At 42.1% G+C, this 24,697-nt stretch overlaps 1 protein-coding gene across 1 annotated transcript in view; it reads right to left on the bottom strand.

Moving 5' to 3' along the window:
• Nucleotides 1-24,697, bottom strand: part of DIP2 (disco-interacting protein 2) — a 409,814-nt gene that overhangs the window by 95,712 nt on the left and 289,405 nt on the right. Inside the window, exon 3 of the mRNA XM_071590132.1 lies at nt 1,714-1,815. Within this exon, the coding sequence (XP_071446233.1) occupies nt 1,714-1,815 (102 nt within the window). The remainder of the gene's footprint in view (nt 1-1,713; nt 1,816-24,697) is intronic.

Raw genomic sequence — 24,697 nt, 5'->3', positions numbered from 1 at the left:
AAGGGATGCCATAAACTACAATACCAAACCGTACTACACAGATCGCGAGGCCAGCGGATTAAGACACATATTACAAATAGTAACAATAAAAACAGAGGAAAAAACACCGAAGTGGCAATAACATTAAGCGTGCAACTTACTACAGGTGCGAACTTAAAAGTAAGACTACAGCGACAGATGTGTAATACATCCAACCATGCGGACACAGTACTATGTGCACCCTCACACCGAAGGTACGTACAAAGGTGGTGGTGGGGGATTGGGACGAGGAAACAATAGCAAACATCCGTAAACCGAACGAGAACCAACCACCACAGATACACAAACACATAAGCACACAAACATCGAGGCAAGGATTGAAACCGTGCACCAACACACGATACGGATAATCAAAATGGATCCTCAGGGGACAATTGACCACAACATTTACACGCAGCGTTCGAGAGACGCGTGAACGCTGACACACACGATGTGAATAAAACAGTACTCAAACATGTTAGAGACAATATAAGAGCAGTGATATTATATTACGTTATGCTTTTCTAGAAACTAGACGGAAATGCGGAGAGAAGTGTTAATTTACAGCAACAGTGCAAGGAGTGAGAACCTGTCTCCACAGAGACAAGCTACTTGGGAAATCAGTAAGCACGAGTGATGGAGGGCGCGGGTAAAGGGTGTGTGCCTCCTTGGGAAGACATCGTGAAAAGTGGAACTTGAGAAGTACATGCGAAATATAAGAGTACACGGCCGTAAAATTACCCGAGATTTTAGTCACAACCATCCACCACATTTCATTCTACGCTCAAAAGTATAGTAGCAGCCTCATGTAGCGCTCCGGCGTATGCTCAGAGCATAGCTTCTTTCAAGCCAATCTCAGGATACCCGGAAAGCCTTAAAAAACTTCTTTCACCTCTATGAATACTCGTAAAACAAAGCCTTAGCCGCAAGTTTAACTCTCGCTGACTGCAAATGATGGTTCTTTTCTCGTTTATTTGATAATACTATATACTTTATGATGCCCACGGTAGAAAAATAACAACCTTTGCAGTGATGAATATACCACCAAGTCAATACCATCAGAGTAATAAAAAACAGTGAAACAAAATCACCGCACGACTTTAAAATTAATAATTTAAAATTAGGTTCGAAAAAAGAGGAGAAAATGAAGCTGGAAAGCTGAAAAAGCAGGACGGAGAAATGCCGAGTAATTAAAATTGTAGAAAATAATAAGAAGGGAGGAATAAATGCAGAGAAATAAAGATTTTAAATGGGGATAAGTTAAGTTGAGAAAAAAAGGCGTCACCTGCTCGCTCCACCGCTCTCCATTGAAAGACGTGACCAAAGCGCAGTCTTTTGTGGAAAGGCCATGCAAATACCTCAAGCAAATACGCTAATAATTTACCTTTCAAGAATACAGATTATATTATTATAACCGTGACGAAGAAAAACAATGACAATACGAAAACGCATGAAAATAGTGATGGTATTTTCGATCGTAGAGAGAGAATAAAAGAATAGAAAAAAATATTTAGGAATTTCATACTCCCTGGAGGTCCATTTCTCGAGGGTGTTCCGAGAACCTCTTTACGACGACATCCTGGTTTTGGAGTCGATTGAGGAAACGACTCTTTAATTTGGGGAAGGGATAGAAAGATGCCCTGACGGCACAAGTTAGTGGGCGAGGGCTGATTTCAAAGGGGGTGGGGTGGGTACCTGAATGGTATCTCTTCTCATTGTGGGTCACCCTCCTCTGGGTTTTCTTGGCACGAGGTGGCTGCTGTCGGCTGCTTATGGGAGCCGGTACTCCACCAGGGCCTTAAGGGCGAATGGGACGGGGAAGACCAGGGTGTGAACGGACATATGCAGTGATATCAAAGGGCGGAGGGGGTTGGTTTTTTGTTTGCATTTCGGGAGGTGAAAGGGGGCGGGATCGCGGGATGAAGGGCAAGGCAAGTAGGGGAGCGTTGTTTAAAGGAATGGATCGAGGGAAGGAATAAGTGGAAGCAAACGGACGAGTGAAGGGATCGAGTGCGATAAAGAGGGAGAGAGAGAGAGAGAGAAAGCGAGAGAAAGAATTGCGGTGAGTGGTTGAAATGTTAGGAGAGCGAAAAATGGTATCTAATTCAAGGAGATATTAGAAAAGAACACTTTAAACTATAGCTCCTAAGAGAGAACTCATGTAAATTGCTAGTAGGACGATTAAGGAATAGGACAGTGAGACAAGAAGTAATGATGACTGAATATCACATCCGAATGCCGCGAAATGCATCTTATTCATAAAAATTTCACAGGCTACCAAAATATTTTTGAGTTTTTTGGCAGAAACCTGAATGATGACGATTAATACAAGATATTTTCCGAAATAATTATCGATACCATATTATAAGTTTCTCCCACCATAATGCAACAATTGAAAGCTTATATTGATCAAGGGTTAAAAAAAACTATTTTGAGAAACCTACTATATACTCAATATTTATTCTGCGAACCCGTATTTTTGTTATGAGACACAAACTATAGTGAATAGGAAATAATTTCAACACTTCACCACTTCACACATTTATAATAAAACCAAATGATCACTCCTACGACGACAATAATTACTCCTGTTTCATATTTTCGGCACACATCCTGTATAGTATAAGCACATAGGTTAATATTCCAATAGTTAGGGATATCTTCTATTCATAACAGTTAGTTAGGAGATCATTTAAAATAAAAAGATTTCAGGAAAACATTGGTTACGTCTTTGATAAGACTGGTTATTTAAACTTTTCAGGAAAAAATACACAACAAGAAAATCGACGAAGATAATTAGTTTCCAGAAGGTTTCTTCGGTTTACGTGTAAGGCGACAATATAGAAAATAGTACTATAATCTGATGTTAAGTTATTGTACACCACAGAAGGACAACCGATGATTGTTACTGAAACACATTTGTTAAAACAGATTCATGAAGACATTAACGCCCATTATAAGAATCGTTCGAAATAATCGCCAATAGAACGATCCAAATAATATCTTTACTGTACCAGAGTCAAAGGGGAAAACAAAATTCCTTTTATTTATCCAAAATGTGAATATAACCAAAAACAATTTCAATTTTGAATGATGTGGTGCAACTGAAATTGAAAACTATTAAAAAGAACACCATCTACTACACAATTATTGCAAAATTATATTAAATGAATAAATCTTCGACAGTAATCGACATTTCCGTCATTTTTTCATGAATTTCAGTAAATACCTAAATGGGATGGATCAATCAAAATTTTGACTCATCTATAAACTAAAATAATTTCAACACATTAATGATAACAACAAATTCTTAAAGTTATTTATACATTAGTTTAGGAACGAGCTCTTGAACAGGGTATAAGAGGCTCTCTCGGCTGGTGACAATACTTGAATAAATAATGTTATAGCATAAAATACTTCCGAATAGTTGTGAGGATACCTGCAATAGGTTTGGGGGGACATTAATATTTTACATTAAACTTTATCCTTCCTTGGGATTAGGATCCAAATTAACAACAAATAATTCATTACTCAGCGTTTTTAAATCCAGATCAAAAGAAATAGTGGCCGATTACCAACATGCTATAAAAGAAAAATAAGGGATTCCATGGACAAGTATAACCCCAAAATGTTTATAGAAGATAATATTTCTCATTAAATTCCATCTGAAAACCTCCAAATAAACCTTGAACAAGTTGATCATCTGTTTATCCTGATGGGAAAACATAAAAACGAACCAATTACTTCGGAGACTAACCGCCGAAGTTAAGTGGATCACACCCGACGGCAGGAAACAAAAAAACCGACGCAAGGCGGTCCATTAAAAAAGGCCAGGGCATTTATTACGGCGGCGGGACGGTAGCGGGGGAAGTAATTCCCAGTTATCTAGAGGAGGATCGCCTCACGAGTGGAAGTACGCGGCGAGGAAACGAGTACATAAAGCAATACGCATACACTGTCTCCGCTCACTCTGTAGTTCGCGGGATAGCTGAGAGATGGCGCAGCGATTACTCTCAAGAGAAAGCACGCCCTTACGGAGTTAACCGCCGTATTATTTACGATAACAATGGGATTCAGTTGGTCTGGAAGAATGGCTGCGCTTAGAATCATCACGCAGTAGCTCAAAATGATCTTAATATAAAGAAACGGAGACAAAATCAACTACAGAGCGGTCACTACCTTGAGGCAGCGTTGAACTGATCATTAGCTGGGAGTTAAATCCCTAAGAAAATTTGATAGGAATGCCTATTTTATGCAAAATCATTTACCACACTTGGGATCTATTAAGTGATGAATGAAGTAGCAACCCATGATATATTTTAAAGTAAAGTCAACATGAGCAAAATGACAGTAAATCCTAAAGAGCGTTTTCTTTTACGTTGCATTCCCGTTCTCGACGACCCACTGTGAATGAATGAACAACTACTGCACTGGTGTGACCCGTACATGAATAAACCCGGGCAAGTGTTTATCCGAAATTGTAACCCAGGAAAATTTTATAAACATTATGACGTCTGAAAAAGACCCCAAAAATTTAACACCATAAAATCCTTTCAAATTTTTCGCCGACTATTAACGGGTAAAACCTTTTTCAGAAATGATTTCTGCACGCACACGATTTTTTTGTTAACTCTCAACGAGCACAATTTCCTCTTCCTCTACTACCCTACAATTTACTCCTTTAATAATGGTGAATCTTCGATGAACTTTACCCAAAATCACAGTTAAGGAGCTTGTGAGGAACAAATACTGCCACTCCCTAAGTATCAACAACAGGAATCTAAATATTCACACACCCGTTATCTTACTCTCAACAACTCCGAATAATCATGTATCACTAATGCCATAGTGCCTTCGAAATAATAAAACTAGGAGCTATTCGTACGCTCTCAAGATTGCTGATGGATTCGCCGTCGTTGCGATACCGCCTGTTTCGATACATTACACACGTGAACGTTTGAAGCTTCGTGTTTCTGTTTATTATTAATTAGTAGTCAACTTTTCATGGAAAGAATGAACGCGAAACTTGAAACCCCTACTTTTTTCAGCCTTCCGGCTGAGAAAGGTAGGGGTTTCAACACTACAAAAAATCCTTCATATCCGCATATATCCCACCTGCCTTCAATCCGTCCCAATTGTTTATTCTTTTCCTACTCGTTACTCACCTGCATAACGTTCTCCCCTCTTTTACAGCCCTTAATATTCCATTTCCCTTTAAAATGCACTGCGCACTTCCTCCCTGCCTCGTTTAGTTTTCTTCAATCGATCCTCTCTCCTCCCCCCACCTTGACTGGTGCTTCTTCGTTGGCTTTTCTTTCGTCCTTTTCCATCTATCTACTGTGACTATCACCCTTCTTTGATGTGTATGTTTCCACACCATATAAAACCATTCTCCACATCAAAGGTTTCACTAATCTTTCCTAACATCTAATTAATTGAAAAAACTCAATAAGGAGTAAACCCATTGAGGGGGAACATCCTCAAGTAATTTTATAACGTGGAAGATCACCGACTTCCAAAGTATGCCATATGGTGAAAGGAATTTCATTTCCCAAACGTGACGAAATTAAAAAATAATGATGATAATATTAAAGTAAAATGACTCACAACGGAGTCTGAATATGAAGATTTTTCAATGAAAAATAAGGCTACTGCTTGAGTGGCATTTATCGCGGGGTATCGTGGAAGTTAACGCTCCACCTCGGGACGTGGAATGAAGAATTCTCTCAGAGATCTTACAAATTTTAATAGGTCGTGAGGCTTATATAAATTAAAATATCTTTCCACAAAATTTCCAGCTTTAAGGGTAATTCATAAGCTCGACGCGCGTACATGCATAACACACACAACCTTCTCCTGCCCTGGGACCACACAATCCCCTATGGAGAAACGGTCCCGACCAGAGCATTACCACAACGTGCAGTGGAGTGTTGTGGCTTAGAGGCCGGGGGCAGCGTTATGGAATGGGTGATGGGTGGGTGGGGGGGGGGCGAAATCGCTCTCTCCGGGAGAGAGGAGGGAGATCTCAGCGGCGGTGAGGGGGCACAAAGTGGGGCCACGTCCATTCCCGGACGAGTCACCTACAGAAGAGGCCGTGACCTCCAGGAGGGGGGGGGGACAAAAAGTCCCAGTAGCAATTGCAAGAATTGTCATTTTTCTCTCGCATATTTCTGGTAGGAAATCGCGTTTTAACTGCAATATGAGGGTGGAGAACACACTAATGGTTTAACAAGCTTCGAAACCGAAACACACAGAGAGTCACATCCTTTCTTTGGCCAAAGAGTTAACACAAGTGCGCGAGAGATATGGGTGCTTCATTTTAATGCTTTCATAGTCCGGATGGATATAAAAGCAGCTATCGAATGACAATTAACTAGTGAAATATGAAGATTAAAATTTACCGAGTCGATTACAATTATTTCCACTTAATCATTTCAGGAAATTTAAACAATTGATTCAGATTTAGGAAGCAGATTTTGTATGCAGACAATAATGTTCATCATGATCCAGCTCAAGACAAATACATTTTGCTACGATTCCCCATGAAGAATGTGATCAGCACTGGAAGAGAATTTAAATGACAGAAACAAGGCGCACGACAATTATTATCTTTTCTCGAGGATAACACAAAATTTCCAGACGATACCGCGTAAATTGGGAGGGTTTTGTGGGGTGGTTGTGAAGGATGAAAATGGATTAAATAAACGGAAAGGAAAACCAAAGAGGAAATAACAGTCATGGTGAGGGAGAAGAGAGGATTGTTGGGAGATGGCCAAAAGAGATAGGTTGATAAGGATCATTTTGATGGGAAACGGAATATTTAAGATTGTGAAAGAGGGGAGAACATTTAAGCGGGTGGGTTATTGGGGGGAAATGGATAAGCATATTGGACAGAATTAAGGGAAACGTATGAAGAATTGAATTAACAGAAAATGTGGTGCGGGGTGTTAAGTTCTCTATTATTGTCAATCAAATGAAGTTAAGGAATGCAGTGATGAGGAGAATATGACCATCCAAAACCTACCTTAAACGGCAGAATACCAACATTCATTAATAAAAAAACTTCTGGCGAGGGAGAATTGAGTGTGAGCGCCAAGTTTTTCTTTGTTTTGTTTAGTCATGAAAAATATTCGTCATGCATATTTAACGAAGATGATACGTTTCCTAAATTAAATTAGGTCGCAAAGCAGCACTAAAACGTATTTTGGCATCCGATGACCTTAGATGATGTCAACGCAATGATAACTAAGTCATTTTGACGTAGAACAGTGCTTTCAACTTCCTTAACTTCGGCTTGTGCATAATAATTTAGCTTATAGTGTTCATTTGTATATAGTTTGGAGTCGAACGTTAGCCTCACAGGCTAACAACTCAGTGGAAATGTGAGCGGAAGGCAAAGAAGTGGCGAAATGTATTTTTTGACTCATATTTTCAGAGTTATTTTTACAACCGGGCTGTTGTATACTTGACTGATTTAATGCTTTAACAAGGAGTCTCATGGGGTAGTTTTGAGGGAAACGGTCACATGAAAAAAACGAAGATTAAACCTCCCGGGTGTAAATCGACTTCCCCCTTCCCCCTCAAATTTCACACGCTCGCCTGAACCCATTCGGGATGAACGGTCCAAGAGGACAGAAGCTGACAGTTGAACGTCGGACTTTGAACGCGCTCTCTCTCTCTCGGTCCATTCGAGGGTACCGAGGCAGAGAAGAAGGGGTGGGGGGCTGGCTGGGGAACAGAAGGCCATCGAGCGATACCCCGACCCGTACCCTCAAATTCCCTCCACCTCCCTTCTCGGACCCTTTTCCCACGCCACTACACAACCCCCATCCCTCCCCTCGTTTCCATTCAACCAATCAGTGCAACCCTCCTCCCCCGCCGCCGACGCCCCCTTCCTGCCCCACACGGTGACCTCGATAGCCTGGCAGAAATTAAACAGAGATGGTTTCCCCGCATGAGGGAGAGGGGAATGGACGACTAGAGGAGGGAAGGGCGTGCAGGAGAGGCAAAATGCATGCAGCAATCTACCCCGCCACGAAGTCCTCCCGGATGAGATGAATCTCCAATAAATACGCGGGGACTTTTTTGTATCTTCTCGGAGAGCGTCCGGCCGGATGGCGAGGGAGGGGAGCGAAATGCTTTCATGCACTTTCTCCAGCTCGCATTCGGCTCTGTGTACGCAGCGGAGCACGGTCGGAGTTAAAGACCGAGTTTAAGGCTTCTTCAACGAGAGTCCGCTGTCCTACAATTACCTCGGCCCCATTAGGTCGAATGAAGAAATGAATTCACCCGGATAATTGATGGGACCTCATTTAAAATGCGCTGATGGCAACACTGTGATGAAGAGCAACACTCATCTACTCTTTGAAGCTCTAACAGCGCAAAATTCGCATAGTAAATACAGTAAAACCGGAGCCCAAAATCCGTACCCGCAGAAGTATTCGAACCTTTTGGGTTTGAAAGAATGAACAGCACACTTTTTCACGCTCAACGGATACAACAATGGGGCCATTACTAATCATGCGCATCCTTGACTAACGAAATCACGATGACTGGACCAGTAGTAATTGGATTTTTAAAGCGTTCTGACGGCTGAGGTCGCATGGTATAATCAATGCATAAAATGAAAAAGTCATTAAATATCAATTCCTAGAGGATGAGGGCAGACGGAGTTAACGTTCGACACGCAACCCTGACCCGGTGGATAACTCGCGAAGACTTCACCGCAGCCGTGAGCCGGGAAAGCACCAAATCTTACATCGATTGAAAGGTTAAGCAATCACCTGGCTGAAAGTATAGCTCGAGATGTTAGGACGAATGCGAACACAATTAACCAACCGAATGCATACGGTTAACTGGAATGGATAAGATGCTGTTCAGCAAAATGCGAGATAGAACCACTTTAAAATACTTCTTCAGTACGAAGTATTTGTAAGCTAAAAGAACGGGGAATATACAGGTCAGTATCTAACGAAAGACAACACACGAGTCCATACATGAATCGAAAGTTAGCAATAATTCAACTAACACATATTATTAGTTTACTGGTCTGGCGATCAAAGCTGATCATGGGTCCAGTGTGTTGAAAATAAGCTCGAATTTGCGACTACAATTTTTGAACATGAGAAAATGATCCGCGCAAAAAAAAGATGCGAGGAGGACCCTTGACTTCAAACAGTTTCAATGTCGGAGCGAGGCAAATATTTTCAAAGCTAGGGGGACTTCCCCTACGCGGTCGAGGAGTGACTTCCTCTCCCATCAAGGACGACTCTAAACCGCTCCACCATTTTGCCGGAAATACGACCGCGACGCATCGTGGCGTTCACAATTGTTTCTCACGAAAAACCGCAACCTGGGGTGACTCAGGAAAGGGGCGAGGACGGTATATTGGCGATTTGCACCAAAACTTCCATCTGCCCATTTCATCCCGCCTCACTGGAGCGATTCATCACGTCCTCCCAACCCACCAATCCGCTCCCCTCTCTCTCTCTCATCTTGCCGCCCTCCCAACCACCCCTTTCTCATTCGCACCCGTAACACTTCACGGCATTACAAATTCATGCAACGTTATCACTAAGGCGCACTGCAACAATAACAAGAATGCCATATTCATACTTAGGGGACGCAAAAATGTCATGTGAACACGGACCGAGGAATGTTTCCTCGATTAATTTTCATTCATAACCATATTAAGCCACATTCATATATGACACTTAGTGATTACACATATCGGCACGTACTTAGTGCATAACATTTTAGGGTAATCAATTTCAAGGGGCAAAAACTAGCCGCCCGCCCTCGCAATCTCTGAATATGTTGGTAAGTTTCTAGTATATTTACGAATTTTTTCGATTAGTGATTCACAATGGTTATCCGAGCTGACTGTTGGGAAGCTCTACTGCAGTCCCATCTGAGGTAATCGTAGTATTTTTTTCACCCACTTGCATTTCTCAACAAATATCGACACGGGTGACAGCCAAAGATGTATCTTTCTCTATCTAATGGCAAAGTTGAATATAAATACAATTCAATAATGAAGTAGTGTCACTAAATTCATGGTTTTTATCTGTTCTCTGTTTCCGGTTACGCCTACAGTGCCAACGACACACGATATACTTTCAACAGCGTAGGTGGAATCAATTTCTACGGTTAATTATTCATATCTTAAGGTGTACAATTAAGTACTTAAGCCTCAGATTAATTTTTGCTCTGCCACACAAAAACCACAAGTCAAATTCCCATACTTAAGGATCATTACTGGTCCAATGACAGGGGCTTAAATTTACATTGCCACTGCAACTAACTTTACTCAAAGTTAGAGCTATGACGCAATACGTAGATGGCGCCAAAATGAACGTTTAACCTCGCCTAAAAAACGATTGTCAGCACCCTAAACCGTCGGTTATATCACAAAATGTGTACCTCCACGTCTTACAAGGACTCAATGAACGAAGTTTCGCTGAAGGCCTCGCAACAAGGTCTTTTCAATAGGGTTTTTTTTACAAGGTCGCCTTTGAACGTCCTCAAATTTCCATCGAAAGAGGAAATCTTTCTAACCCATATCCACCCACATGAAGCCTTCTCCCCGTAGCCGAATGGGGAGATGTAATGTGATCATGGATGGCCTGGGGCTCAACTAAAAGCCTTCAAGACCACTCCTCATTTCGCCGGCTTCCCGAACTGAAATCCGATCCTTAGCGTGAGCGTTAATGACATGATGCTAGCGAAGGGACTATGGGCTGGCCCAGATATCTGCCCTTAACCCTGTGGGAGAGAATTATCCTGAACTTTTTCCCTTTTCAGTCACCCTAGAGGTGAGAGGTGTTCATGGGCGTTGAGTGACAGCCCAGGAGAATTCAGTTTCTTTGGGGATTCATGGCTTACACTATGGCTGGGCGGGCACACCGACGCTCTTTTAAAAATCCCAGGGAAAAAATTAACTTCGGAAATGTCCGGGCAAAGTACGATTTCCTAAACACTTTTAAAGGCGTTCCTTGACATAGCTGAAGTCTATAGCAGAACTGCATTATCGCAATTAAACAGGATTGCAATTTTGAATGTGGACTTCATCGATAAATAATAACCAGTCTCTGTAACTCTGTCCAGCTTCCTCACTCGATTCATGATTAGTGGGAGTCGAGTCGTCAGCATTTACGGAGAAAGAGTTATACAATAGAGGAGAAACGGCGCGGCGGAAAACCAAATTTGAAGTTTACCCTGACAAAACCCAAGAGCATTTAAAAAGGTTTGTTATGACCACATGTCAGTATAAATAAAGGCGTAATGGCAAATGATTATGGTGTGCCAAAGAATCCCTATCTTACAGGGAGATATTAAGCGCTGGCCGTCAATCAGGGACAACATAGACTCTTGAAAACATATTCGATCTCTCTTGAAAAGCTGCTAAAATCCCAACTACATATAATAATAATTTACAAATTTGGCCTATTATGATTTGAAGCTAGAAAAAAATAAAGGTCAAGCATCGAAAATGGACTCGTTCATAGACTATTATTGTGGACGTAAATTCACCATATTCCTAATTTTATCTAACATATAAAAAGAAAATCTTAATGGCGTGCACTCCGAGCTATCCGGAATGACGTTGCATTCCGGAGCAGAAATCGGCGACCAAGTTCTGCTCCGTGGCTCGACAATGTCTTAAGACTCATTTCCAACTTTCCCTTCGCCTGTTCATTCCGCCGCAACCCTGGACGTGACGAACGATAAATCGATACGAAGGTGACAGCGGGAATCTCATCCCACTTGCCCACATAATGGCGACCGCTTGTCCTCCACGAAACACGAAAACCCTAAAGAAACCTCTCCGGGGAAACCCCTGTGATTCCAATGATCAACCTGCTTGTCGTCGACACTTTCAATCAAGGACGCTAATCCTCTTGTAACCCTCGTATATCTCCCACGGCGTCCAGCCGTTTGGAAGAGGTGAGGGGCCTACGACGGCCCTCTCCCGTGCCCACTACGGCCGACCGGCATGCACCGCCGCACACCCCCCTTCACCCCCCGCAAGGAACGATACAGGGACTGGCGATCATTAGCGGCGGGGAGGATGGGGCGGGCGGGTGAACGGCGGAGCAAGCACCGCACGCCAGGGCGATCGCGTTAGCCACGGCCAAGGTCGGACTCGACTTACTTACGCCCCGCTGAACTCATTTTATTCCCCCGTCACTCTCCCGCACCCCCTCCTCCCCAACAGACATACACACACACACACACACACCCGATGCTATTCTCGGCAATCTTGACAGGATCAAAGCGACTGCCGCATGGACTTGACTTGGAGCTGGAAATGAGGGCGGGGAGGAGAGTTCCCTGGAGGATGACTTAGGTACACGTACCTGCATCCTCCAAGGAAAGTTCTGAATTATGCTACGGCTAACGCAGCACCAGCCCCTGGAAGAATAGTCAACCTTCCAACCGGACTATCTGGGACTGTTTCCGCCGAGCGATAATTTTTTTTGCTGCGGCATCCTCGAAGTGCATCGTCCACCGAAGCGATCAAACCTGTTGTAGTTTGTTTTTAAAAATCACTAAAAGGGGCTATCTTTTAGATTACGTGAGACTTAGTGGGGTAGGGGTTGAATGGTTTGCCGCTTCATTATGTGTCTTTACAGGTAGTGGGAGAGTTAGGGTGAATCTTGCGAAGGATTCATTGTAGCATTAACTCGGTTATCAATTACGAAGAAATAATGAAATCAAGCAATTATCCTCGATCTCTACAGAAATTTTGCAAACGCTCACTACCGAAGCTGTAGCTTCAGAGTTATTTAATTACTCATCAAAATTTTAAAAGAGTTTCTAAATGGTTATTTCATTTCATTGTATGAATTCTGATGCCACTTAGGTCATACGAACAATTCATTCACGATTGTCTACATTTTCCAGCAAAAAACGCACATGAAGTGTGACCCGTAGATGTTTTCACGTGGTGAGAAACCTTTTCGTCAAAACTAAATACACATTTTTTATTTTCTGTAGAAAGAGGTGCTTTTTTATGCATAAATGTCGGCGCCGTTAATGACGTAAGATGGGGAGGGGGGTTCATATAGTACGAATTTTCATAAATTTATGAGAGGGGTAAAAAAAGCTGAAAATCACATTACGTAATTTCAGAACGCCTACGAACCTAAGTAATAACGCGATTTCCAGGATGAAGAGACAACTGCGGTGACATACCGCCGTAGATTCTACACGGAAATAATCTAGCGCATGTTAATGCAATGCTCGTGGAATGTACTTCGAACACGAGACCTACGGGCATATCCCGGGTACAGAAGAGTTAACATTACGGTGAAAAATAATCACAATATTCGATTATCTTAGAAATTCAGCTGTATCACGAATCGCACCTCCCATCGAATTTAATACCTGATTCTAAACTGGGGAAATTTGATATTCAGGTGACGATATCACCCTGGTTTGGCCAGAAAGAAGAAATCCGTCTTTGATTCACCGAAAGGTCAAGGAATATAAATTCCAGACAAATTTATCCAGCAGGCAATGCCGTATGGCGGACATTCCTTCACGAATGACCGCTGGAGATCACGATGGACTGACCTCCCGGCGGTATCTCCTCCATTCATTATGCCCCAAAGCCAACGAGGAAATTCTCTTTTCCTCGTCCATATCACGAGGCTTGTTCATGAAACTTAAGATAATGTCTCTCATTGGCTTGCATTTACATGCTATTTATTTTTATTTATTTATTTATTGACTTAATTGGGCGGGATTGAGACTTATAGTCCCTTCTTCCACCTAACCCTTAGACATAGTATTGAAGACGATTACATATATCCGAGCCATAAGTGGAGAAAAATCCATCTAGGTGGGAATGGTACCCACGACCTCTGAGTTGGCAAGCAAGGACGTTACCCCGCCGCCACAGGCCTTTTAAAAGTTACTTTAAATATCTGATGATTTCAACTTCTATTTGGTTTCTTACGAAGGAACTTTCTTACAATTTTCCTGGCCAAATGTTTTATTCGCGTCACAATTTTTAATGAAAGAAGTTACGTAAGCCAAAAAACTGATCACCTTTCCATTTCCCATCAATTCTGCCCAAACTATAATCACCAATATTCTAATTAAAATACTTTCATTGAAGCATAATACAAATAAATCCCGGATAAACGGATCAAGTCTCCGAATCGGTCTTTGCGCGCCTTGACTTCGAATAACTATATAGAAGTTCTCTCACGCTTCAAACTATGGAATTCTTTCGACAAAAGGCAACTCGTTTAACATAAACATGACCTGATACGCGTCTAAGACTTCAAATATACCCAGATCACGCCCAAAATGCACATAATTATTAATACTGAAACGCATTAAGTTTATAACTACATAAGACAATGTAAATATTGAAAATTATTTTCAATTTTCCTTGAGAATATAGACGGCCCCATAGGAATGCATTCTACACTAAAATTTCCATTTCTATGATGAATTAATGATTTTACTAAAAGAACACAAATTGAAAAACACTCTCTAATCCACAAATCAAGTTAATCAAACTAATTAATTGTCCCGTAACTCAATGAATGACCCTGAAACAGGAATCGGAAAAAAACAATTTATACTGGGCAGTGAATGATAGCATTAGTCTCACGAGTTTATGGCTTCTTTTAGACGACTAGACTTTCACTATTTAATAAGTGGTGGAAAAAAACGAAAGCAAAAGCTTTGGGCTATCATGTTGCCATTTAAGACACGTAAATAGTCAGATAAAAACAAGTTTGATCCTAAAATCGTGCATAGACGGTAGAAGAAGACTAAAGCAAGGCAAAGCCCTAAGACTCACTCAAGCCCTAAAGCGATATTCAACTGACTTCAATGGAATTCCAAGGGCAGAAAAGTTTTCATAAGCCTAACCATAAAATGGAATGGAGGATAATGAGAGAAAACTGGCACACGCTCATACCCAAGGTTCCCAGCTTCAAATTCTCCCCAAGTGGACGGTATATGAACTACCTGGTTGCCACGGTTCACGATACTCCGCGTATGTTAAATACTAATCCAAGAAAGCAATCCCCGGGAAAAGATTGAATCATCGACGAACAAAATTCCCTTTGGATCGCAATGTAATAACTAATTCAAGGATTCCTACTCCAAATAGACAGCGTTTTGTAAATACCAGAAGTAATTTAAAACGATAGAAATGTTAATGAAATCCAAATGAACACTATCGCATTTCCTTTTGATTCAGCGAAGATTTCAAAAGCTTTTGTATCCCGGAGCTCTCGTAGACTCCAAAAGTGGTACGACACACATGTATCAAGTTTTGTTCTACCCCGTTATTTTCAGGATAAAGACACCAAGTTAAAGGAGAATCCGACATAAATACAGGAATATCCGGCATAACGTGCGGGATAGAGATTTACACCGTCTATACTCGTGATGGTTACGGTGGATCATAAAAAGGAGCAGAGGAGGGACTGCCGAAAGTTGTTAACAATCAAGTCTACAGCAAACTCCGAGGTATCGAGGAGGAGGAGGAATACCGTCTACTTGAAGAGATAATTCGATCCACTCCCTTTTCCCTCGCGCTCCTTAAAGGAGGATGAGAGTGGCAGCGAGTGACTCCCATGGGCACTTTCGGGGATGGCTAAAGGGAAAGGGAAAAATCGTTTCACTGTTTTATTACACCGGAGCTAATGGAAGGCCCTTTTTTATTGACAGAGCGAGACTACCACGGGTAATTGGACGTAAAAGTGGAAACGTTTCGAGGCTTCAGGGAACCGAGATATGGTATGAGATGCTATGAAATAGAGGATGGAAAAAATCTTACCTCGTTTAGATTGCGTAAAAGTGGCGAAGGATTCCCGAGGATACTCGGTCGAAGACAACTGCAGGCCAATCAGGGATCATTATTCCTAGAGATCATAAGTTTTCTCGATTTCGATGTAGTGATCAACTTGGAATGTTTATCGAGGGCGCCAAGATAAGACGCTGGATTCAATTCTAAATCTGAATTAGTTATGCGCTCCAGAAATGAATATTTCTGAAGAGTACTCATAAATATTTCATGAACTTACCGGAGGAAATTTTTTAAAGGTGGCAAAGCCAAGTGTAATATACTATTTCTCCTTGGGAGAAAATGAAGGGACCCCAGCGACTGGATCGTGAAATAACTTTCAAAACCTGCCCAACATCTCAGCCGCATTCTTCCCTACGCGCGGAGAGACTCGATTCATTATGACCGAGGAAAAACATTTATTATTTCAATGAATTCTGTCAGCCAACACTGGTACACCAAAAATGTTTTTCAAACTGACCCTTCTCCACCCTAAAAATTATTTGAAAAATGAACTGTAACATATTTTATCCGTTCTGTTACATGCAACTAGCCGAAAATTCCAGTTTACTAGCCATGTTTCCGCGAATTTATGACACGGATCGACACAGGCTGAACAGCGATCATGTCAAGGGGAGTTCATGGGATTGTTAAAGGAAAAAGGAGTTCAAACGTCCGCATTAACAGGCCGAGTAGAGAGCGATTTTCTCAAATCACCAGAAATAGGCTCTTATGACTCCGTGAAGACTTAATCTCCCGAGCCACCTAGACACACCGGGGCGTCGTCAGGAAGATATGGGCGGAGGGAAGAAATAGGTAATAACGGGAAGGCCGGACACGGGTCGCGCACTCCCTCCCGCTCCGACGGGACCCAGGGAAGGAAAAAAATCGCGTGGACCTTTATGTAGCAACGGAGGTAAGGACCCGAGATATCCTCCCTTCAATGGCTTTCGGGGGAGGTAGATGCTACGGGGCGGTAGAAAAAAGAAGACCTTTGTTGGATTCCCTAAGTGAGAAGTAATATGAGATTTTTTCGAGGCGGAAGTGATCGAGATTGGGGGAGGAGAATGGATGTGGAGGGGACGGATGATCCCAGTGCGACCCAGGGTGAAAGATGAACAGCAGCAGCGAAGAGCGGCGTTGAGGAAGGAGAGGGGGCGAAGATACGAAGCGTGAGAGATATTTATTGGTGCCGCTGGCAGATCCTCTTGCTATCGCCATTGCAAAAAAACAAGGCGGATCTCGATTAAATGAAATGCCTCACTCAATTGAGTAAAACATTTGCGATTGAAATATTGCACTGGCCCATACCGATGCGAGGCGTGAATGAGTACTGGAAATTTGGCGATTGACACATTACACGGCCCTTGGGCTTCTGAGGCAAACATATTATGAATGATTAAAACTCAAACACCCTCATCAGGTGAAAAATTCCATGTCATTGGGTGGCTTAAAATATTGATAAACTGTAATGTTGAAATCTGCAGGGAAAGGTATGAACATTGCAGGGTTCTTAATGGTCAAATGCCAAATGAACTGGAAGGGCTCGACTGTTCTTTCATTATTACAAGCAGCTTAAAGTTAAGCCCTAACCACAATCAATGCCGCACGGCATATTTCACACACAAATTAAAGCAATATAAGTGTTCATAAAAATACAGAAACCAGAATTAAACAGTAGAACACCAATTGGGGCAGTTTACTCCAAAGATAACTTTGTTCTTCACTTGAGTTGCCAAATAGTCGATTGTAAGAAATTAAGTAGCAACCCGAAAAACTGCAACGTAAGTATTTCAGTAGCAGGAGAAGAATAGATATATGCAATGTATAATTTTTCATCCGAGTGTTAGAAGTAGTGAATGTTCTGCGCCTATGATGATCAAAAAGAAGGAATAATTTACATGTAAGTGAAGCCGCTGCATTGAACATATATACTACTACACATACTGATATGTAAAAATGTTATATATACATGATCAAAGGAGCTTTCAAATTTATTGAGTGTACGACTGAATTTCTCACATCACACTTCTATGATGAAAGATGAAGAAAGGCTAATGAGTATTCAATACACGATCAGCACGTACAAGTATATTTGGGATTCCTTAAACGAAGCTGTACCGAAACACATTTACACTACACGGACAAATAAAACGCTGGAAATTAGATACAAAAAATCGGTAGCGTTCACGGTTCATGTGAGCCAGGCGTCGTCCCTGATGCAAATAAGTCCCGCGCCGTATCAAAACCGACACGCCCCAAAACAAATCGTGGCTAACCATCTTAGCGTAACGGTGAGTTTCCAATACTTTTTCACTGTGTCACCTTTATCCCAATGTAAACTAGCGATACAATTTCCCATGGCCTGACATTTCATGCACATTTTCCGAGTTTTCTATACAACCAGTTTATAATGGCTTTAGCGATACGATATCAAGGGATCCGGCCATTAAATCTACTCCCGCGCTAACGACGAAGATCTCACTGCACAATGCAAACTACGCGAGTGTTTTATCGCGAAGTGATTCGAGCCAAGAATGTCTCGCGATTATCATAAATAAGATGAGCTGTTTGGAAAATTCTCTGTTTTAACCAAGTATTTCCCGAATGATGAAAACCCCAGCATGTGGAAGTTGTCATGCCTTTCCATGCCATACAGGTTTCTGGCAAACTGGGATAGCACGGCGAGCGCCAGTTCAATGGTCAAGTGGTGCCTGGAGCCGTATCGGAATCGCTTGGCAAGCCGAAGGCTCGAACTCGTGGAGAACGAAACTCGACAGCGAAGGCGATTCGATACGACCCTCGTTCTAGCTTTTACGTGGAATGGGAAGAGGATGCCAAGAAACTCGAGAAGGGGGGAAATGCGAAGGGAAAGAATCTAGGGGTCTGACTACCGAGGCGTATTATGAAGGTAAAAAATACTTTCGTTCCATGAAAATCCACCGCAGTGGATTGTGCTGCTTCCGGAAATGGAAACGCAAGATAATGGGAGGGATTCAGAGGCGCAGACGTTAAGAAGCCGAAATACTTTAAAAAAAAGTCTTTGAATCGACTTATTCCTCCTCCATAACCTCATTGCACACGCAGGACACCACGTTTTTAACCCTGAGCATCGGACCAACAGATTGAACTGAAATAGCGGAAAAAAATGAAAATATTTAGATAATAAATTAAATACAATGAATTTCTCGACGTTATAGATTTCATTCCGTATCCGTGCAACCAAAAGGTATGCATGACGATTGAAATATTATAAAATATTAAATTATTGCGTCCTAAAAATTCACCGATTTCAAATCAAAGGGACTGACTGAACCCTCACACAAATGCTGCTTCAAGCTATATTTTTCGGCGACTGAATGAGAAATGAAGCACAGGCATAGCCATTCTGAACAACCATATTATTTCACGGTATGGTATCCTTAATGCAATGATTCACTGATATATTAATCCTCCAGACAAGTAATTCATACGAACTACGGACGTGGACAGGAAACAACTTAATAACGAAAAGACAACGAATTCATGCAAGGAATTTACATCATGGGTATAAACTAATGGTGTATTACAACCCTATGCGTGGCATAATCGAACGGCATGGTGTGAAGTAAGTGACCGACAAAAAAACTTCGGCGTTATAATGAGCGGGTGAAGTCACGGGAATGTTCGGAGCATGACCTGAGGGAGGGGTGAGGGTGGACCATGCAGGACACGGCCGGGGCAACGGTTTGAGGGCGAGGGAGTCAGAATGAAGGGGCTCTGACGGGTGCGGATGATGGTTCCGAGGGCGCGAAGGGTGACGCTTCCCGAAGCGCCAAAAAGGGGCAGAGACGCTCTCGCACGTCATCCCGAGGGTTTAAAGTGGGAGGGGGGGGGGCAGCAGGTCGACGGACTGGAAGCGATGGAGCTGGAGGCACCGGTGAAGAGAGCGGTCGTGCTACGGACCTCAGGAGTGGGGGGAACGGAAAGAAAATAAAACGAACTGACAGGATCGTAACACGGGCCCATTTTATTTAATTTTTCCCTGCGGTTCCACTCTAAAAAAAACCCACCGCGGAAGCACGGGGAGCCGAGAACCACTTGGCAAGGGGTCAAGACCCCGTTCGAATCCGCCACCATCTCCTCACGAATCAGGCAGGAACATCCATAATGTTCACTAATGCATACCAGATTTTGGACTGAGATCGCGAAGCATCCAAGCATCGATTTGTTTTTTTTTTGAAAGGCGAACACATCTAAGGCAACTCGTTCCCTTCTCGTCAGATCAGGAATACAAGTTTTCATATTTGTCACAATTGGTAACAACTCCGTCTTTAGTTGAAATCTATTCATGCAACACTAAATGCCTGAAATCGACAAGGCGCCAGGTGGTAACAACTCAATAAGTGAAATTCAATTAAAAAATAAGAGTAATCAGAAAGATAATTACCTGAAATAGTCTCACGACGGAATACCACAATACTGGCAATTGTTTGAGGACCGTTAATGAGGCATAATGACGAGTTGAAGGAATGATTTAGCTACTTTAAATATGCTGTTTTGCAAGATATATTCACTTGTAAGTGCATGAAATTCCAAAAAAAGTGGTAAGAGATATAATTTAAGTGCAGTGAAATATAAGTGCTCATGTTATTGTCGGTGGCATTGCAAAAGGAAATTCCGGGGACATCAATGAAACATACATAATTGGGTCACGCAAAATTTAACAAAATGTCAGGAGAAAAAATCCGCACTCAATCCTTCGGGGACTTAGAAAGGCCCATATTTCCGGTATCGTCTCTTTCGGCAACGACAAGTCTGAACGGAAGAAAGATTAAATATGAATTTAATCGAAATTTCGCCACGTGTGAAACCCTACACACACACACACACACACAAAGAGGAATCGCCAGAGACACTACACGTTCACTCAGTTTGGTTTATTATTTTCCGATACCACTTTTTACAAACCCCACACGTCTCACATCCCACACTGACCCCGCTGCCTCTCTACCCACCATCCTCTCACTCTCCCACTCCGTCCTTCCACCTAACGCCCCATCGAGGCTCAGAAAGCTCCCACGACCGTCCTTGCTCCAGAATTTATTGACTACATTTCTCAAACCTTCGGTCCTCCGTGCGCACGCGGCATCCCTCCTACCTGAATAGACCAGCGACACACCTTCCTCGCTCACTTTCTCGGTTTTACACTCGCAAGCAATCGCGCGCACACACATGCTGGAGGCGGGCGACTACCCCATGCGTCGCCCCTACTGCAGACGAGCGGCACCTCTTACAGCCCTTCCACCATTCCCACAATTCCCCGCATTCCCTATCTAGAGGCTCCTGCGTGTATCTAGTCCTAGAAAGTCATCTTTGTTATATTAAAAGACATATGGAGCGGAAAAATAGTTATACTGTAGGGAAGGAGAATCAGCAGTAATTGAAGAAGCAAAAAGGAAATGATAGTGGAATGACCTAGGAAAAAAGGTAAAATACTGTAAAAACATCAATTTATCAATATCCGGCAACACCAGTCTGGAAGTATGTAATCGCTTCATTTAAACATGTACAGAATAAGATCTTTTCCATTGCAATGAGTCATGAAAAAGAGCGAAAACAGAGGAGGGAAGATTAAATTGGTGGTACCTTTGAGTTATGGATCAATGGACGGATATAATAACTAACCAAGACACCCTACGAAGACTACAAGTATAAGAAACAAGTCCATTGAAAACTGTTAAACAGAAGGGACAAAATTATCAGACACATTTGGTAGCAAGATGACGGCACTCCTCCAGGGATAAGTGAAGGTTGAGTACTGAGGAAGAAGACCACAAGCAACACAATAACAGGGACTATGGGAAGATATATGTGGGCAAGAAGAGGAAACCTGTGAGGAGACTATAGTGTCCAAGCTGCGCCAAATCAATCATGAGAATGACATAAACTGCTGACGATAACATATTCTCATATTTTATATAATAATTATTCATACCATTCATTTTGTTTTGCTAGGAATGAATCAACAATCGTCAACTGTGGAAAATGTAAGCCTTAATCCCAAATAATAATTCATGTTTATGGTCGATAGTATTTAGACAATATTTACACATGAATATGTAAATATGGTAGAAAAGGTTTGCTACAAATAATAAAATTTACAAATAGATTTCATGTTTACCAACAGCTACTATGTGAAAGTATGTAAAAGCACTAAATTTAACTTTGTAGATAGCTTTGTGCGTCTATCATTACAAAAATGTAGGGAGCCCAAGTATGTAACTATAGAGAGTACCAGGACTCTCCAGGGTGGTCACGTGATCCCTCGTTAACCCTGAGTCCGCCACTACAGATCATGTTTGTTCTTTGAACTCTCAGGCTCGGATTCCATTCTTTCAATGCGATCATGGAGTAGATAAGATTAAATGCAGTTTGCATGGAGTTTCAAAACTTTCGGATCCTTACTTTCTGATTTTCTTCCAGGCCAAAAATCAGTGAGGGCGACAAATGCATGTGAATAAGCGGCACTCTGGTGCTACAATAAATGAGAGTGCTGATACTATACTAGTACCTAATGCTAAGGTGAAACCACACCGTAAATATATGTTGCAACATGCGCGGTTACATGCCGACTTTAAAGTTAAAAAAAACTATTTAAGCAACAAGCATTTTGGAAATATCACATCATAGCGTATATTCTGAGGATTTTATACCAAAAATATGATAACTTCATGGCCTTCCTCCGATTTCCATAATTAATCTTCCTCGCATATAAGGGTTTTTTTACCGGATTGTATAAACCCCGATTTAGAGTTTCATTAGTTTACAATAGGATCTTTCATGATGAAATGAATTTACATTCTATGCTACATCGTAAAAACAAGACAAAAAAATATATTCATTTATATAAGAATTTTCTTATCCACCAAATTTCATCTTTCCGCAGTTCATATTTCATATCACCTTTCTTGCGGTAGGAAACAGCTACTGCCCTCCTTCCCCTTCACATCCAGTGTTACATGCCATCATAGCTTTCATTAGTACAACACCACCTTCCACCTGTCTCTCAAAAGTTTGAATTCCGGTCTCTTGATATGATTCACCCCCTTCCTTTGTAATTATCTTACTTAAATTGAGGGAAGAAAAGACATTCAGGAAAATTGCGCAAACAGCCCCAGGAAGTGGGCAACATACTCGTAATTAGACGCATCACTCTAGCGAACCGAGATAGCCTATGGAGATCATTAGTTCGACCACTTTGTAACGTGATCCCTAACCTAACCTACACCATTCTACGCGCATTATATCTCCCTTTATCCTATTTCTCTATCATAGAACATTCCCCAGCTTCCTTTAAATCTTTCTCTCGACTCACAGTAAAGGATCCATTCCGTGCTAGACTCAATGCATCTTCTGTTGTTCCTAAACCGGGACCCATCCACAGAAAAATCCTCGCGGAGGAAAAGACCCGAGGACGAGGAATTCGTAGAAAGAGACAAGCGAAAACGAACCGCCGAATCGGAAAACGAAAATAATACATTGACATGAACAATAAGGTTCGGTTCGTTTTCCAGTTCAACAGCCGAATGGTCATCCGGGAGTAAGAAAACACGCAGAAAATGTGAGCGGAGATAAGGGAAAATATAAGATTTGGAAAGGATATTAAATTTTGTTTGACAAAAGCATGCACCATTTGAATACACGAAGTCAGAAATTGATCAGACGAGTGGTTTTCAAATCATGGCCCTTTTTCGTTAGGTTTTCGGCAATTTTCCACGCAAGACATTTCTAGCTTGACGCGTTAATTATACCTATTATTGTAAGTTCCAAACCTAACAAATCCTACACTTAATCTCCATTTTTATGAACTTCCATTTGCACTCTGTACACTATTAACTTGACTACGGACGAACCCGGGAAAGCATTAAGGCATCATATGAGAACATATGAGACCCATTTCAAAGAAACGCGACACAAAAACAGCATTCAAAAACATCACAAGCCTAGGACCTAAACCGGTTTAAAAATCTATGAGACCACATTCTTAAAAGAGGACCGAAAAAGAATGTGAGTTCTCACGGCAATAATTCGCAGATGAACCCGAACTGCGCAGGAAAATAATTTTAACGAGAGTTTCGACATAGCTTTTACTTTGTGACATTTTACTGATAAAGATTAGCACCAATCTGATTATCCGCATCTCACAAGTAATAAAACCCACTCCGGCCTTAATGCTCTTCACCCAATCACGCTCACGCGAATTATTGACGGCTTTTTGTAAAATGAAAATTAACAAACATCCCTTCCCAGACTGCGTCCCTTACAAAGGATATAAAACGAAGAGGTATGGAAGGAAAGTGAAAGGAAAAGAGAGTAGGAGGAGAAGAGAAAAAGGAGGAGAGTGAGTGGGGCGGAGGCGAGGGGACCAGTTCCGCCGTGCCCCCGCAAAAGCGCCTAACCAAGCCATTCCTTCCCCCCCTCGACCCCCGCCATCGAGCTCGACCCGCCGTCCGAGACGGGCGCGTGAGCCAAGGGTTAAGGCCACGAGGCAAGGACACTCACGGGCAAAGGACGACAGAGGACGGGGAATCCGAGTTCAACGTCCCAGCGATGCGCGTCTCGCCTTGTGAAGCAGTACGGTGACATTACGTATGAGCCAACGGAAAAGAAATTGACGGAGACTGTTCTCAGTTTTGCGTGGGAAATCACTCGGAAACGAAATGATACCGACCCCACTTCAAACGTGACATCGCGGAGGGTAATAAAGTGTGAAATTCAGTACAACCACGGTGAACTTTATGCAGACTTAAACTTCTCGACGCGCAGAGGCGATTGACATGGCAGCTAAGCTGACCGAAACGGCCAAATTACTACAATATCAAA

The sequence above is a fragment of the Hetaerina americana genome, unplaced genomic scaffold (assembly GCF_022747635.1).
Source record: "Hetaerina americana unplaced genomic scaffold, ioHetAmer1.1.p SCAF_4, whole genome shotgun sequence".
NCBI classification, from domain to species: domain Eukaryota; kingdom Metazoa; phylum Arthropoda; class Insecta; order Odonata; family Calopterygidae; genus Hetaerina; species Hetaerina americana.
This window is presented reverse-complemented; position numbering and strand designations above follow the sequence as displayed.